The sequence below is a fragment of the Schistocerca gregaria genome, chromosome X (genome assembly GCF_023897955.1).
Source record: "Schistocerca gregaria isolate iqSchGreg1 chromosome X, iqSchGreg1.2, whole genome shotgun sequence".
NCBI classification, from domain to species: domain Eukaryota; kingdom Metazoa; phylum Arthropoda; class Insecta; order Orthoptera; family Acrididae; genus Schistocerca; species Schistocerca gregaria.
In genome coordinates, this window is record NC_064931.1 from 559563012 (window position 1) to 559579981 (window position 16970).

General features: G+C 38.0%; 1 protein-coding gene across 1 annotated transcript in view; it reads right to left on the reverse strand.

Annotated features, from left to right (window-relative positions):
- The window catches only part of LOC126297704 (segment polarity protein dishevelled homolog DVL-3), a 118371-nt gene that overhangs the window by 10147 nt on the left and 91254 nt on the right, over window positions 1-16970 (reverse strand). Inside the window, 2 exon segments of the mRNA XM_049988833.1 lie at window positions 232-399; window positions 8664-8798. Coding sequence (XP_049844790.1) covers window positions 232-399; window positions 8664-8798 — 303 coding nt within the window.

Genomic DNA, 16970 nt, shown 5'->3' on the forward strand with positions numbered 1-16970 from the left:
TAAGTCTTTATCCTATGTATTATCTCAAATGGTAAAGAGAAATGAATGCAGCACATGAATTATATTCTCGAGGTAAAATTTGATCTTTCGGGACATGAAGGTAAAAGCAACTTACTCACATGTACTGCACAACAAACATTAATTTTCACATAACTCATGAGAACAAAAACAAAATAATAATGATGGAGAAGTGGTGGTTAACTAAATTTCAAGGCTATCAGGAATACCAACCTGTACAGACATCACCAAAAACATAGTAACATTGTTCTGAAAACGTAATCTTGTTAACAGTATGCCTTATGTATCCAGCTTTGAGCATTTGAGATGCATATTTACGAGCATCTCGTCTATCAATGAAACCCTCTACATGACTATGAAGCCAATCAACGACGTCACAACCTGAAACAAAAAAATGTTTTCCTTACATTTGCAGTAAACGGATTTTATTGATTATGACAACATACAAATGAACACCAAATTCATAATTCCAATAATTGTTTCTCTCATGAATCCTGAAAAACTTTCTAATTAAATCTGTCTATTTTAGGAGCTGTTTGTAAATGTCACTACAGCAACTGGAAAATAATCCTCATCGAGTTCAAGGAATTTGGTGTAATGGGACATTATATCTTCTTTCAAAAAAATGTTTCCAATTTTGCTTCATATTCATTCACACCACATATGAGGTTTTGTTTGGCGGAATTTGCTTTCACACAGCCTGTTTCTAATAGTTAAGCTACTAAAAACGGTGAATTGGTACAAACGTGAGGAATAGAGTGAGTAGGGCACTAATATAAAAGTCTGCTTCATGCAATTTTTTGACATCAGAGCAACCAATGTGTAAGCAAATACATTACCTTGCTGCTGGAGCATCAGTGAATCATTGTGATATCTTGTGAGTTTCAAACACGCAGTTGCCTTAACCTTGCACATCTCACTCAATGACATACCAGATGTGCTCAATAGGACTGCAATTAGGCAAAACACACACACACACACACACACACACACACACACACACACACACACACACACACACACACACACACACAATTTTTATACTTTGAGCACCCAGTGGCAATGTTCTTGTGACCATGTTAATCTGTGTGCCATTTGATCATGATAGTCAATGCTAACCTACTGCTGACCCTTTAGGGCCACGACTGGCAGTGGCAGTTTTCCCCAAATTGAGGTATTTGTGGTGCACTCTTGACATGTCATCTGAAAACCACAGTGTCTCCTCAGCTTCAAATTGAGTGTCTCCTGTGTTGGGTACTTACGGCCTGAACGTGAAAACATACATTGATATAGTGTATCTTGACATCCCTATGAGCAACTGTGTCATATAGACAGCCAGTACAAGAGCTGATGTTATTCCAGAATGTGGCATTCCATTCTTGGTGATGATTGGGAGTCCACCTTCCTCTCCCTCAAAAGACCAATGCCCCCCCCCCCTCCTTCCCCCCCCCCCCAAAAAAACCATCTCTAATTCAGTTATGATGGCACATCCCACACCATATGAATTTATCTATGAGGTTCATTCAAATGAAACCTGGTCAGAGCATCTACCGCTGACTTTCACGTAAGGTGGCACCACTGTGGCTATGGTGGCACTATCTATTGGTACAGAGACTGACGCATGCGCACTGTTTGATGTTGCATAGCGCCAGTGTGGTGTCACGCCGAAGTGTAGGTAGTCACGCAAGTTATCGTCCAATATCGAACATGCAGGCGCGTAAGCAGGAACAATGAGGAGTGATTCGATTTTTGGTGGCGGAGGGAGTTGGAGGCCTTGAAATGTATCGACGGATGAAGGCTGTGTATGGAGAGTACAGTCCGATTCGTTCAAGTGTTGTGGAACGTTGCAAATGATTCCTTGAGGGGCGAGAGTCACTGGAAGACGATGATGGTCTTGGACAGGTGCACCATGTCATCACACATGAAATGGTTGCGGAAGTGAATGCTTTAGTCTTTGACAACCGCAGAATCACCATGGATGAGATCCATCAGTTACTGGGTATTAGCGTGTGCACACCCACACCATAATGCATCAACACTTGAAGTTTTGAAAAATCTGTGTGCAGTAGGTTTCCCACCAACTGACCGCCGAACAGTGCAATACTCGAATGGCGCTGTATTTGAATCATCTGCAACATTATCAGGAGGTGGCATACAGCTTTCTGTTGGATTCTGTTGCAGATGACGAAATATGGTGTCCCAATTTTGAACCGGAAAGCAAGTGTCCAAGCAAGCAGAGGAAACATGCAACTTCACCACCCGCAAAGAAATCAAAGGCCGTGCACACTAGTTCTGGTAAGGTCATGATGTACTCCTTTTTTGACCACAAGGGGAGTTCCTGGAAAGGGGAACTACCATCAATGCCCAGTGTTATCAAGCCAGTTTACAGAACCTTAGACAAGTCATCAAGTCGAAACGCCAAGGCATGTTGACCAATGGCATTATCCTCCTGCATGATAATGCCCACCCACACACGGCCAATGCGGTGAAGACGACAGTGCAGCAGTTTCAGTGGGAAACTGCTGGAACATCCACTGTACAGACCTGACATTTCACCGAGTGACTTTCATGTGTTTGGGCCTCTAAAACAAGCTATTCACGGACATCGATTCACAATGGATGATGAAGTGTGGGACTGGGTCCAGGCCTGGATCCAACAGCAGGATACTAGCTTCTTCAAGGATGGAATCGGTTGGCTAGTGTCACATTGGGATAAATTGCCAACAGTTTTCGCAGCTATTTTTGAGAATGTGTATAGTGTATAACTTCATTTTTGAGTTAATAAAATCGTTACCGTTACTTTACACTAGTGACCAGGTTTAATTTGAATACCCCTAGTAATACTGAATAGGCAAAGGACACTGCCTGACTGACTGACTGACTGACTGGGTGACGAGGTTCACAAACATGACAGTCATTAGACTGATGAAAAGTACAGCTGTAGTCTGGGGATATAAAGCACTAACACATCTGTGATCAATTTGAGAAACTATAATCGCACCATATGTATGAACACAATATTTCAAAAACAGCACTTCCTATATATTATCTGACCACATGTCACCAGTCAAACTGAAACATTGCATACAACATGAAGCTGTTGGTGCCTTGAGATGAAGCACCAATATTCAAATTTGAAATAAACAGTGTGTTATGTGGATCAGATATGTAAACTCAGACTCACGCATCAGGTACTTTACAACCTAACCCACCCAGTCTGTTTAATATACAGTGAAGTTGCTGGATGATCGTAAGTATATTATGAAATTATTACCAAGGCACTGCCTTCCTAACTTAGCTTTCTCCTGAATTAGTTTATCATCCGCTCATTATATAGGTCCCACTTTGCAAAAAGACCACCCGTTTTAAAAGCACGCCAAGATTGTTTCATAGAGTACTTTGCAACTTTTACTTTGCAAACAGACAGCTCCTATTATTTGAATTGCTCACATGAAGTTACAGGCATTTCTGTCTGTAATTCACATTTTCTAACGTGAAAGCACACTTCACTTAAAATTTATAGAAAAAAAATATTGGAGTAATGCATATTGCAACTGTCAAAAACTGAATCATTTACTTTATAATACTCATACAAAAAGAGAATTTAGTGTACATTCCATCCAACAACTAAGTTTTCTGTCACAACAAAAACCTACAAATTTATGCTCCTGACATTCCAGAAATGTTACAAAGTATGATGATGGAAGCCACTGTCGGGCTTCTCCATCGTCACAAATATATCATATGACTTAAGGTATATGCCATGGAGAACTTGGACGGAAAAAGCTTTATTACACAAGTGAACAAATACAGAAATGTATACAAAACACAACACAGTTACAGAAGGTATGTTAGAATGTGTACACTAATCTTCAAGAAGGAAGAAAGATTAGGGCTTAATGTCCCATTGACATTGATGTCATTACAGATGGACCAATCTTCAATCTATTTTTGAGATGTGTGTGTGCATTTATACTCTGAGCACACAGCAGGCATGATTTCAAAGAGAAATTCAGCAACTGTGCAGGTTACAAGACTTTAACCAACTCTTTGGCTTTCCAGATCATGGCAGAATGTCTTCCTGAAACATGGTGGCTAATACACTGTTTGACAATTTCTGAAGGAGTAACTTACGCTTACTCTGGACCAATTGCCAATTTCTACAGAACAACCAATAATTGCTACATAATACCTGACCAATGACAGTAAAAGGAACTGTAGAAAGTGGGACATGGTAACTGCAGCAAAGACTGTACACAGACACATTGCAAGCAATCGCAGGTCGCGCAGTACGGTGTTTGATGAAGGTTGTTGTGGGACTGAATAGTTTGAAATCATTTGATTGCTTACAATTGTGGGATGAGCAGTTGGACAGTCTGCAGCCAGCCAAAGTGTCACTACTGTGGCCATGGTAATGAGTGTGTCCAATGTCTTCTCACAATTAAAAACAGCTGCTGAAGGTGGAAATGCTATTAGAAAGCATGTTGGTGGTTGCAGATGGACCACTACATCATCAGACAATCAATATGTAGCCCTAGTGGCAAAAATGAACAGACATTTCACTCCTATGCAGATAGGTGCAGACCTTGCAGCTGCTACTGGTACATATGTCTCTGCCAGAACCATTTCATAGTGATTAAATCAGACTGGTTTGTATGCTCAGAAGCCTGATAAATGCATCCCACTTCAACCACACCATCATGAAAGAGTTTGTCGGTGAAGGGCACATGTTGTTCGGGGGTCAGCAACAATGGTCCAGAGTAATGTTCTCCAACGAATCCTACTTCTCTGTGGCAAGTGATTCTGGCCACCAGTTAGTGTGGGGAGAGAATGGAAGCTGTTACAGACCACAGAACATTATTGAACCTCATCACTACGGCCTAGGCCTTAAAGTGTGGTTGCAGGCTTTATGCACAATGGCCAAATGCTGATGCGTATCTTTACGAGATACCATTATAGCACAGCACTATTGCAGGGATTGTGTCCGTCTATTTAGGGGTGTGGCAGGTAGTGACTTTCTGCTTATGGATGGCAATGCCCACCCAAACAGGACCACTGAGGGGTTGAACACATAGGAAAGTAAAGAAATTCAACATAAGGAATGGCCTTCATACTCCCTGGACCTAAATGCTATAGAGCACAGGTGTGAAGCTCTTGTCAGACGTGTTCCTTAATGAACATCTACTCCCTGAACAGTGCAAGAACTGAAAACTGCCTAAAGAGAGAAGTGGGACAATATCACCCGAGAATTCCTCACCAATTTAGTAGCCAGACGAAAGCGTTGGTATGTTGACACACACACACACACACACACACCGGCGCGTGCGTGTGTGCGAGTGCGTGTGTGCGCGAGTGTATACCTGTCCCTTTTCCCCCCTAAGGTAAGTCTTTCCGCTCTCGGGATTGGAATGACTCCTTACCCTCTCCCTTAAAACCCACATCCTTTTGTCTTTCCCTCTCCTTCCCTCTTTCCTGATGAAGCAATCGTGGGTTGCAAAAGCTTGAAATTTGTGTGTGTGTGTGTGTGTGTGTGTGTGTGTGTGTGTGTGTGTGTGTGTGTGTGTGTGTGTGTGTGTGTGTGTTTTAGTGTCTCTATCAACATACCAATGCTTTCGTTTGGTAAGTTACAGCATCTTAAATTGGCATGGCTTTGTTCAAACACAAACATGGGCTCTTTACTGCCTCCTCATTTAATAAGCAAGTAATTTGTGCATTATCTCCTACAATACTAGGATCTATCACATAATTCTTAGTTTTTTGCTGCCACTTATGCATTTTCTGTGAAGGAACATCATCAATTTCAGCATCTTAATCAGAGGTAGAGTAAAAGCCCATATTTCAAACCCCTCATATTTCTCTGTGATGAAATGTCCTGTGCATATTCTTGTACTATCAATTTAATTTATCAGTTGTTTACAGTGAGATACTTACATTTTTAAGAATAACACTGATTTTAAACTATATCTTCAACTTTGTAAGCAAAGTTGTGCTACGAGAAACTGTACAATTAGACTTCCTCTACTCGCTTCACTACCAATTCAACATTTACTTGAAAAACAGCAAGCATAACACACACCCTCACAAAAAAGCAATATTATTTCTGGATTGTATCTAGTTAAAACTTCCAGCCAGCAACTGTCTTCTTAATAATGTCACAGCTTGTAGCCCTGATCGGTCATGTTTTGCTAGGTAAATCTGAATACAATCCATTGTGTATTTTGCGTACACGAGCACGCAAAATGCAAAACTCCTGTGTTCTTCAGTCAACTGTCATTACCACATCAGTACTGCTGAACACAAGACAAGATACCCAACACCACATGTTTGGTGTAGTTTTGGATGTTTGGCCAAATAAATGTTTTCATTTTTATGCACAATTTTTTAAAAAAATAACAAGCCATCTTCATCACTGATTTCTTCCAGCAATGAACTTCCATGTGCTCAATACTTTGAGACAACTGACCAAATGACATAAATGCATAAGTTGAGAGTATGATACTAGAAGCAAAAAAGGCTCAGTAAACATGGAGTCGAAAATGCGTACCTTAAGAGCTATGAGCAATTTTTCCATCTTCGATACTATGAAACAAATCTCTTCTATTGCAAGTTCTTTGCTTTCCATATTTTGGGGAGTGTTAGTATGGACCAAAATAAGAAAAAAATGCACAGCAAACATGTGCTCTAAAACACATACCTTAAAAGTTACGAACACTTGTGTTTCAAAGTAGCAAGGATGAACAAGTGCTCATAGCTCTTAAGAAATGCATTTTAGAGCACATGTTTACTGGACTTTTTTCTTCTTTCTTGTTTTGTTCCATACTACCAGTTCCCAAAATACGGAAAGCAAACAACTTGCAGTAGAAAAGATTTGTTTCACAGTACTGATGATGAGAAGTTGCTCGTAGCTCTGAAGGTACGCGTTTTCGACCATATGTTTACTGAGACTTTTGCTTCTAGTATTGTGTACCTTCAACTGTATGTGTTTACACCATTAATTATGATACACCCTGTATATACTTAATCTTTCTTTTGTTGAACATGTCAAAGTGCTTCCAAATTTTCAAATACAGTACTTCCCCATGGGCTTTAGAAAATGTAATCAGAAGAAAAGTGGAACATTAGCTTGTGATCTGCACCATCGTCCTCTCTCTCTCTCTCCCTCCCTCCCCCCCCCCCCCTCTATCTCTCTTAAAAAAAAAAAAAAAAAAAAAAAGGAAGAAAGAAAGAAAGAAAGAAAGTGCTATGCTACTGTAAATTTTAATTCTGTATCTGAATATGCCCTAACATGAGGAAGTGTTAAATGTGTGTTCCAAAAAGTTACTTAATTTTTCTGATCAAGCTTTTGATTTTGGCTAGAAATATTATCTACACTTGTTAATCCTTTGCTTTATAATGCTTTAAAAAGTTTTCCTTACTCCACTTTCAGTTATGTAAGACACACTTACATTTTCTTTTTAGTATTCTTTGGGTTCTTTCCTATTAGTCCATTAAAGAAAAGTTCCTTCAAATGATGTTGCAATTTCTTCACTAAATAATTGGTACAGTAACTGACATCTCTTTCATTACAGCCAAGTTTCTAGTCTACATTTTGGATACATGATTTGAAGTGTCATTGTTCTTTCATTTACTGTGGTAACTACTTTTCAAAGGGTACAGTTTTATTATGTCAAATATTTGTGTTATTAACAGTGAGCCTCAGTTTGTCACAGAGAGAGTGCCCTAAGAACTTTATTAATGGTGATTTTTATTTTGTTGTGGCCTATAAAACCACTGTCAATTAGCGTGCTTATATCTGGAGTTATTCCAAAGGGAAAATTGACTATAAGAACCTGTTCTGTCTAGCAACTGGAGTGTGTGGGGAAATTTACTGTAAAGTTTCCAAGCAATGACATTTATCTTAGATTTAAACAAACAGACCAAGATTCCCCAACAGTATTCATATATTGTTACAATTACATAGCTAGAACTATTTACAGACAACCCAAAGGCACATGCTTCAAAACATTGCTCCAAACACAAAACCTCCAATCAATTGTGTTACATTTGACAGTTTTTAACAAAGGTAGCAACACGTCCACCTTCCCTGTGATCTCTACAATTTGACGTATACTGTAGCAGTCTCTCAAGATCTGAACACACGAGGTAATAAGTGAAAAACCCCGTGACTAGGGATGGTCTACAGCCTGAAGTTCATGGACCTAGACTGATTTCATTTAGCTTTTATACATACCTCTAATATTTTAGAGCTAATAGTCAATGACTTCAGAGATGTAGCTCCATTTAATGTTTTCACTAGCCAGTCGTTTAGAAATCGCACGCCTTAAACAAAACTTTACAACACTATATAGTTAAAAGCATAATTAAAACTTTATTGATTGTGCAAACACATTTTCTCAAACTGTTTGTCACAGGAAAGAAAACCCGATACAAATAAATAAGGTCTTAATAATATTTATGAGAGAGACAATAAACACTGCTGAGTTTGAATGACACACACATAATTCTATAGTCTGACAGACTTTCCTGCTGTAAATGCTCCTTTTTTTTGGCAGCTGAGAAATGACACTTCTCATCTACTACAAAGATTAAAAGTGTTATTTTTACTTTCACTACAGATAAATTAAAATAAAGTATTTCATACAAACCTATGAATGCATTGGGTATTGTAATTTTCAGCCACATCCTGTCTCTAATTTCCAGGCCAGAATCAGGTCGTGCCATTGCTCTGACAATCACTGACATGTCTGTGTTAACCGAGAGCTGAAGATCCTCAAAAGGACCTGCAAATATAAAATTTATTTTATAAAAGAAACGCAGATTTATGAGAGCTTACACACCAGGCAAATGGTTTCAATTATGGTGCTTTACACAGACTTGCACACAGGGGAGGTAATCAGCCATAATTTGGTTACAGTGTTAGACTTCAGGGCCCAAAATGAAACTGCGCTGTGCAGCTATTCCCTCTTTATGATCAGAATGTACAAAAACCTTTTTTCCAGGACTCCTCAAAAACATTTAAATACACAAGAAAATGGAATGCATACAGAGTTGCACCAATGTAATAGAAAACAGGAAAATCAGCAATAAAAATGTCGACATAAATAAAGTTCAAGGGCAATCATAATTCTATCAAAAAGAAAATTTGCTTTCTCACACACACACACACACACACACACACACACACAAAGAAGGCACACCTCACGCACACATGACCACTATCCAGAGTTGGCACAGATAGTGATCACGTGTGCAGGAAATGTGCCTGCTTGTGCCTATGTGTTTTTTCTCTTCTTTTCTGAAGAAGGCTTTGGCCAAAAGCTCAGTATGTAACAGTCTATTTGTTGACTCAACGTGTCATCTGAAAGGTGAGTAGCAACCTATCCTTTTCATAATTGTCAATATTCCAACCTGAACTTTCCACTGTTTAAAAACACTGTAACAAACATGAATCTGAAGAAAAAGTTATCCCAGTGTACCACAAAATTAGAAATAATTCTGAGTAACAAACAAAATGCTTCTAAGGCATTCAGTTGGATGCTTGAAGGATTAAGGCTGTGAGGGCAGATCACAAGTCATGCCTGAATAGCATTGCTCACCAAAGTCAGTCTTTAATGTTCAAGTAAAGGTCTGACACACACAATCTGTCAGGAAGTTTAAATACAGAATACTCTCCACTGCAGAGGCAAATTCATTCTGAAATTATGTGTAAACATGAGCATCAAATAACTTATGACAGCAACTCCAGATGGTCACCTGTCAACTCTACAGGTACAATGATAATATACACTGATGAGCCAAAATGCTGCCTGATGGTGTTGCAGGCACATGACATGTTTAGGGAAGTATATAAAGGGAGCAGAGGCAAATTAGGATTTATTCTGGTGAAAATACAGGCCACAAACAGGGAAATCCATTGATAACTGACTGACAAAGGGCAGATTGGTGTGAGTTGGCACGTGGGAACACGCGTCTCAAAAACAGTGAAGCTGTTTGGTTGTTTGTATTCTAGTGTCCTGAGCATCTATAGAAACTGGTTAAGGATGGAGTAACCAAAAGTAGGTGACAAGGTGTTGGATGCCTATGCCTCATTACAGAATGTGGAGGTCAGCAGTTTGCCTGCTCTGTAAAACCGGACAGGTGACAATTTGTGGCATATCTTATGACAGAGAAGAATGATGGTGCCTGTGCAAGTTTTTCAGAGTACACTATTCAGTGCACGTTGCTGAATGTGGGGCTCCACAGCAGACAATCCCTGTACATTGACCAAATGATATCTTCAGTTATGACTGTAGTGGGCACATGATCATTTAGACTGGACAATGGATCATTTGCAACGTATCAGCTGCTCAGATGAATTGTGTTTGTTGTCACATCAAGTAATCAGTCATGTCTCGATACACTGTCATCCAGGCGAACAGGTGCTTGAAACATGCATCATGGTGGATGGTGGCAGATAGTGGTAGTATTATGCAATGGTGGACAATCACCTGGGCTTCTAGATGACCTGTGGTAGTAACTAAAGGCATCATGTCAACTGTAGACTACGTAAACATTATTGTGGATCAATTGCATCCCTTCATACATGAAGTCTCCTTGTCGATGACTACCAGGCTATTGAGCAAGTGGTCATAATGTTTTGGCTCATCAGTGTATTTTTCATGTATTTGAAATAAACATTTAACTCGTCAGTACCTATAGTGGTACCTTTCTGAACTTTTTGTTACCACTTTTAAGTAACATTAACATATTTTAATTAAAGTTATTAAATTTCAACCAAGGCTTTTTTAGGTCTCGGGTATGTATCTGATGCAATTCCCCATTGCATTATCCATAAACACTTGTAATCCAATTATGGAAACATCTGTACATTCACATTCCACACATTAAATTAATCTCTCTCTCTCTCTCTCTCTCTCTCTCCCCCTCCCCCCCATCTTCAGGTACTGCTTAAAACATTGTAATGAAACTGCTTACTGGGGGACAGAAGTTATGTATCACAGGGACTTCTTTAACACAAAATTTGGTATACTGATTTCAGATATGAAGTTGGTTTCCTTCTATATACTGCAATTTTTTTACAATGCAACATGTTAGGTTTCTCAATACTGACAATTTAGTACTACCTTCAATTCATCCTCACCCCTCCCAACAAAAATATTTTTCCTTTACTAAAAAGTATGAAAAGTTCTTTAACAACATGCATTATGCACAGGTAGCATCTCTGTTGTCCATTTAGAAAGTTAACCATTTTCAGCTCCACACAAATGATCCAGTCGTGCTTTTAATGGTAAATATAATTTAAATCACACTGAATCAAACCATAAGCATTTCAGTTTTACATGACAATGCGCTCGAGAATGTGCTTGATGCCTTGTCTAGACTATAAGATACAACCCCTAGCATAGCAAGTAGAACAGAAAGCATGCTAACATTCTAACATAGGAGCATAGGGCTGCAATTTCAGTACAGTGTCTGTGAACTACGATCAACACTGTCACTTGAGATTCAAGTTGATGTGATTTTGCTGTATTGGAAGGTGTATGCTGCTAGTAACTGTGCTAATTTTGTGAGTTTCTTTATGGTGGTGAGAGTGAATGTTGAAGGCTGTGGCCATAAAGAAGAAAAAGAAGAAATGCCCACGTGCTTCACTCAAATGTGCAGATCTGCCATCAGGGAAAATAAAAATAAACATTATTTTAGACACACCCCCCCCCAAAAAAAGAAAAGAAACAGAATTTTCTAAACGAGTGAGAGCAATACCTACGAAAAACAAAAATCTGACTCACAATTGTGTGAGAGATTAATATTGTGGTGAGGAATTTATCGCAAAGCCAAACAAGTTTGTCACCGATGGTAAACAAATTACAATTCTACGACAAAGATGATCTCTAAAACCAGGAGTGGTCCCTCATTTATTTCCCAATTTACCAAAATATCTACCAAAAACATTACACACAATAAAATCACCAGTAAAATACTTGCAAAAGAGAAGCTGCAGAAAAGGAAACATTGAACAAAAAGTGACAATGTCTCTCAGTGTTTCTCCAGTCAAGGAAAATTTACAGAATAAAATGGTACTGGACACACCAGTAATTTCAATAAAAAGAACATAGAAGTGTAAGAAACAGGAAGTCGTGTGACTACGTAATAAATGAAAAGCGAATGCTGAAATCGTACTTCTGCGAAAGCAGCTCTCACATGAAATGTAAGATGGCTCCATCACATCTCATCATTCTAAGCTCAGTAAGAAACAGAAAAACACAGAAGACATTGTAATAAAGAAATGTCAGTTGGAAAACAATAAGGGAATGTAGTATGATAATGAGTTTCTTCTGAACAGTGTGCTTTTAAAATTAAGTTGCCCAAAGATACAGATATTGTTGTAAGCATGGACTGTTGCCACTTCCTTCTGAAATCCACCTCTGATATTTATTGAAAGTCTCAAATGCTCATATGGAAGCAATACACATGCTGTGGAAGCAACTAAAAATTATTTTCAGGAAGAACAAGATGAAAAGAAAAACTCAGGTGTGCCGATTTTTGATGAAGTTAAGCTTCAAGAACAACCCCATTTCAATAACACTTCATTCAAAATTTATGGTTCCACCAACTTAGGGGAATATATTCCATTTGAGTGTATGAATAAAGCTGTAAATCAGGCTCTGGTGTTTATGTTGGTTCCTCTGCTCCACAAATGGATACAACCTGTTGCGGTGTATGCAAGTTGCAATGCAATTTACTGCATTCAATTCTAATTACAATGTCTAGGAATTAGTGGTATAAAAAATAAAGTTACTTGATTTATATCAAATCCAGTTAATGAAACCAGAATAATCTGGGCACTTTCAAACACTCTTCATGTAATAAAAATGAACACAAAATAATTTTTGTGATAAGGGTGAGCTACTTTTCAACAATGAGATCAACTGTAATTTCTATTTAAGAGTTTATGAATAAGATAATTCTCCAGAGTTCACAGGATTAAAATTTTGCCACAAATTAACTTCCACCCACGCCGATCCGAAGTCATTTCAACGTAAGAACATACGATTAGCTCTGCATTATTCAGCTACTCAGTAGGCAACAGAATAAAAAACCTTTCAGGGAAATTGAATCGACAGGATTCAAAGACAGTGAATCAATGGAATCATTCGCAACATGTATGAAAAGAGGCTAACAAAATATTGATGAAATGAAGACATCCTTGCAGGCAGAAGCAAGGAATTTGATTCCAAAAGAACTTTCCAGTCTCCAAGAGTAACCACTGAAAGTACCTTAGAAATATCTGAATACTCGTGGAAAAGAAGTTTCAGCTATGTCCTGATAGCAAAATTTAATAAGGGTTCATTTGAATGTCATTTTGGTATCATAAGGTCTCAGAGATGCAATGATCTTCTGGCAGTAAATAGACTTCTTTAGCTTGTACATGTTACAGTGCGTTTACACTCCTTTTAAACTTGCATTATCTTCTGATAGAAACTGAACATAAATGTGAAATTTCTTTGAAATACGTAAGCCAGATGTTGATGTTAGCTAAGAGATTTGCAGCAAAAGAACAGGTACAGAGTTCTGGAACTGGAAAACATAATTTAAAAAAGGTTGCATGTATCACATAACTTTGCAGAGGCTCAACTTGATCCAACACATACACCAGAGTCTTGATCCATCACACATGCCAGAGTCTTGGAACCTCCTCAGGAAAAGAATGTTCAGTTTATTACGGCGCATCAAGCAAGAAGAGTCACAAAATGGCCGAAGTGTTTGTGCCTTCTAAATGGGAATTTGACAAGCCACTCTCTTTAGAGATTATGGCTCTTCTACGGGAAAGACGTCGTTTACGTCCCCATCGAAAGGAGTTTTCAATTTCTTATCCAGATGGAAAATGAATATTGTCATGATAAAAAATTTCATGAGGGCAGTTTAGGTGGTGGCTTTTCTAAAAGAATGTTTACACAGTTTGAACCTAATTAACATTAGTGTTGAAATATCAAGCAATGGACAGTGTGAAGATCATAGAATGGACAATGTTCCTAAGTTGATTCTTCATTATATCCAATGCCAGTTTTTCACAGGCATTAAACAAATTCAGGAGCTGAAGTTTTCAAAAATGTCCAAGACTCTTCAAAAAACTGTAAACTAGCTGAGAACTGATGCCCACTGAGGTCAGTTAATCAAATCCATGCACTTTTCATTTCATTACATAAATTTCATGAATGAATTAGTTCGTGTGCTACCTTTGCCATGGTAACTTGTACTTCTGTGAATCACAAGCAACTGACATCTAGCAACAGAACTGGTGGACTAGGGGAGTCAGCACACTCACTCTTCTACTCTCCATGCCCCTAGTTTGTCGAGGATACCTTAAATCATACGACAAGTAACACAATCCTTTCCACCTGGGAGGGTGGGGAAGTGAAGACGGTAAGGAGGGAGAACGACTAAAAAATATCTGTTACTGCCTCCAAACGTACAATACTATAGTAAAGCAAATGTCTTTCTGGCAGCCTCAAGGCAAGTGAGTTCACCAATTTCTTGAAGATGCCCAAAACCCCCATTAGGTAGTTTAATTCTATTTGCTTGAACTGTTGAGAACCTGATGATTGAGTGCTGTCACATCAGAGTCTTCCAACCACATTGCCATTTCCTCCTGCCAGCTTATCACAGATGCTTGGACTTCCTCACTGTTTACCCTTGCCCGCAGGAAAGACCAGAACAAAGAGTGCCGCTAACCACTCTTTTTCAAGCAGCTGGTGAGTTGAATATAAATATTACTGGTGTAGAAAAGTATGCAGCACTTTTATCAGGTAATGTTCCATGTAGTTATGTATCACACAATTTAAGGAAACAAGCAAGGAGGAAATCTAATCAATTCATAAATCACTGAAGAGTAGACATTCACATGGCTATGGTAAAATACCAACTAGGCTTAAAAAGATCAATACACCATACATTAATGGGGATACCACATCCCTTGTCCAATGTGTCTTTCTGAAGCAGTTACTTACCATACAGATTAAAAAATCAAAACCATTTTATAAACAGAAACAGAGGTAATGCAGACCATTATAGACTATTTTTCTTGCTAACACTGTTTTCAAAGGGGTCTGAGAACGCAGTGTATAAACAATGAAATGAAGACAGTTTATTTCTTTTTCAATTTGATAAAAGCACATATTTGGTGGGTTGTGGTACACTTCTGTACAAAATAGGAAAAGCTCACCAATGAATCTAATCCTATTTAGAAAATAAGAAGCAAAAATATACCTTCGAGAGTCTACATAAAGAAACATGTTTGCTCTTAACGGCTATTGTAAAGTTCAGGGAGGGTGAGGGACAGAGACAGGTACTAAAGGGTTTTAATCTGAGCACGACACCTTTTTTTTTTTGTTTCATCTGTATCAATTATATACAGTTAAATGTGACAAAAAATTAAAAAATTTTCTATTTACAAGTGTCACTGTGAAATATGTGGAGTGGAATATAAATGATCTAGCAAATAGGATAGTGTCAAATATCAACTTGTGACTTACACAGAACATTTCATTGCACAGTTTTAACCAAATAAGATGTGTACAGTTTACAAAACAAAACACTGGAAGTGCAAATTTATCATCATGGGATGATCAAATGATCAGCTACACTAAATGCTTGAAATTTTTAGAACTGAAGAACGATGATAAGATAACTTAGATGTATCACATTTACGTTGTTCTTCAAAACTTAAGTGTTACTACCTGCACTACAAGAAAAATTTCAATCATCACTATGCATCAGTGTGAAGCTTGTTTACTTCACCTATTTTTAATCTATATGCCCTTTTGTAATAGCTCTGTATTGACAAATAATATTCTTAAATTAGAAAACATAATCTGTACGATCTGCTACATCAGTATAACAACTTCGTGAGATTGTTTATATGGCCCTGTATTCTAACTGTGTAATCCTGTAACTTATATTTGCTAGTGGGATGTGTACCTAATAACATCAGCTTGATCCAAAAGAATGATCTGAACACTGATCACAAAAGTATTTGAAATTCGGCGACACTTTTTTAACCACAGCACATGTGTTAAATCAATATGTACTGCATCAATAAACACACTTCCAACGCAACTGAAAAATATGAGGGATAAACTTCACATTTTTAAATTAAAGTTTCATGACTTCCTTGTGGTACCCTGCAATAGTTTAGCACCTTTTGTTGCACTGCATTATTTATTCAAATTCACCACTGCAGATACCTACTACTCTCATTAATTTGATAATAGACAGTCACTGGTGGTGAATAAATAATGAAAGTTGTAAAGATAGCAGCTCATTGTATAGATGAGGTGCTGAGACAGCGATAAGGACATAGACTGAGGTGAAAAAAGTCATGGGATAGTGATATGCACAGTAGTGTTGCGTACACAAGCTATAAAAGGGCGGTGCACGGATGGAAGCTCTCATTTGTTCTCAGATGATACACGTGAAAATGTTTCCGACATGGTTAAGAGTGCACAGCAGGAATTTACAGACTTTGAACACGGAATGGTAGTTGGAGCGTTCTCAAATAGAAAGATTCATTTACTTACAGCTTTCCAGTACTGAATAAAGTATTGCAAACTTTAAGATTTTGTTAAAACATGAAAATGCAGTATTTTCAAACTGATTTGGCAAAACACTGGGTTCTATAAAACTTTACAAACTAGTCTCACTGGAAAGACTGTGGCTTTAACTGCAAAGAAAAGTGTATTCAATTATCGAACATGGCTAACAATGCTAGATAATTTGAATCAAAGTTGAGCATGAAAGACTGGCACAAAAAAATGTAAACTTTGGATTCTTATATCTGGTAGAGTAAATGCATGCTGAACACAACAACAACAACAAACAACTTGAATTTCATAAAAACACCAAAAATTGGGTCACATTCTGTCAACTTTTAGAAAATCTGTTTTCATAACTCATTT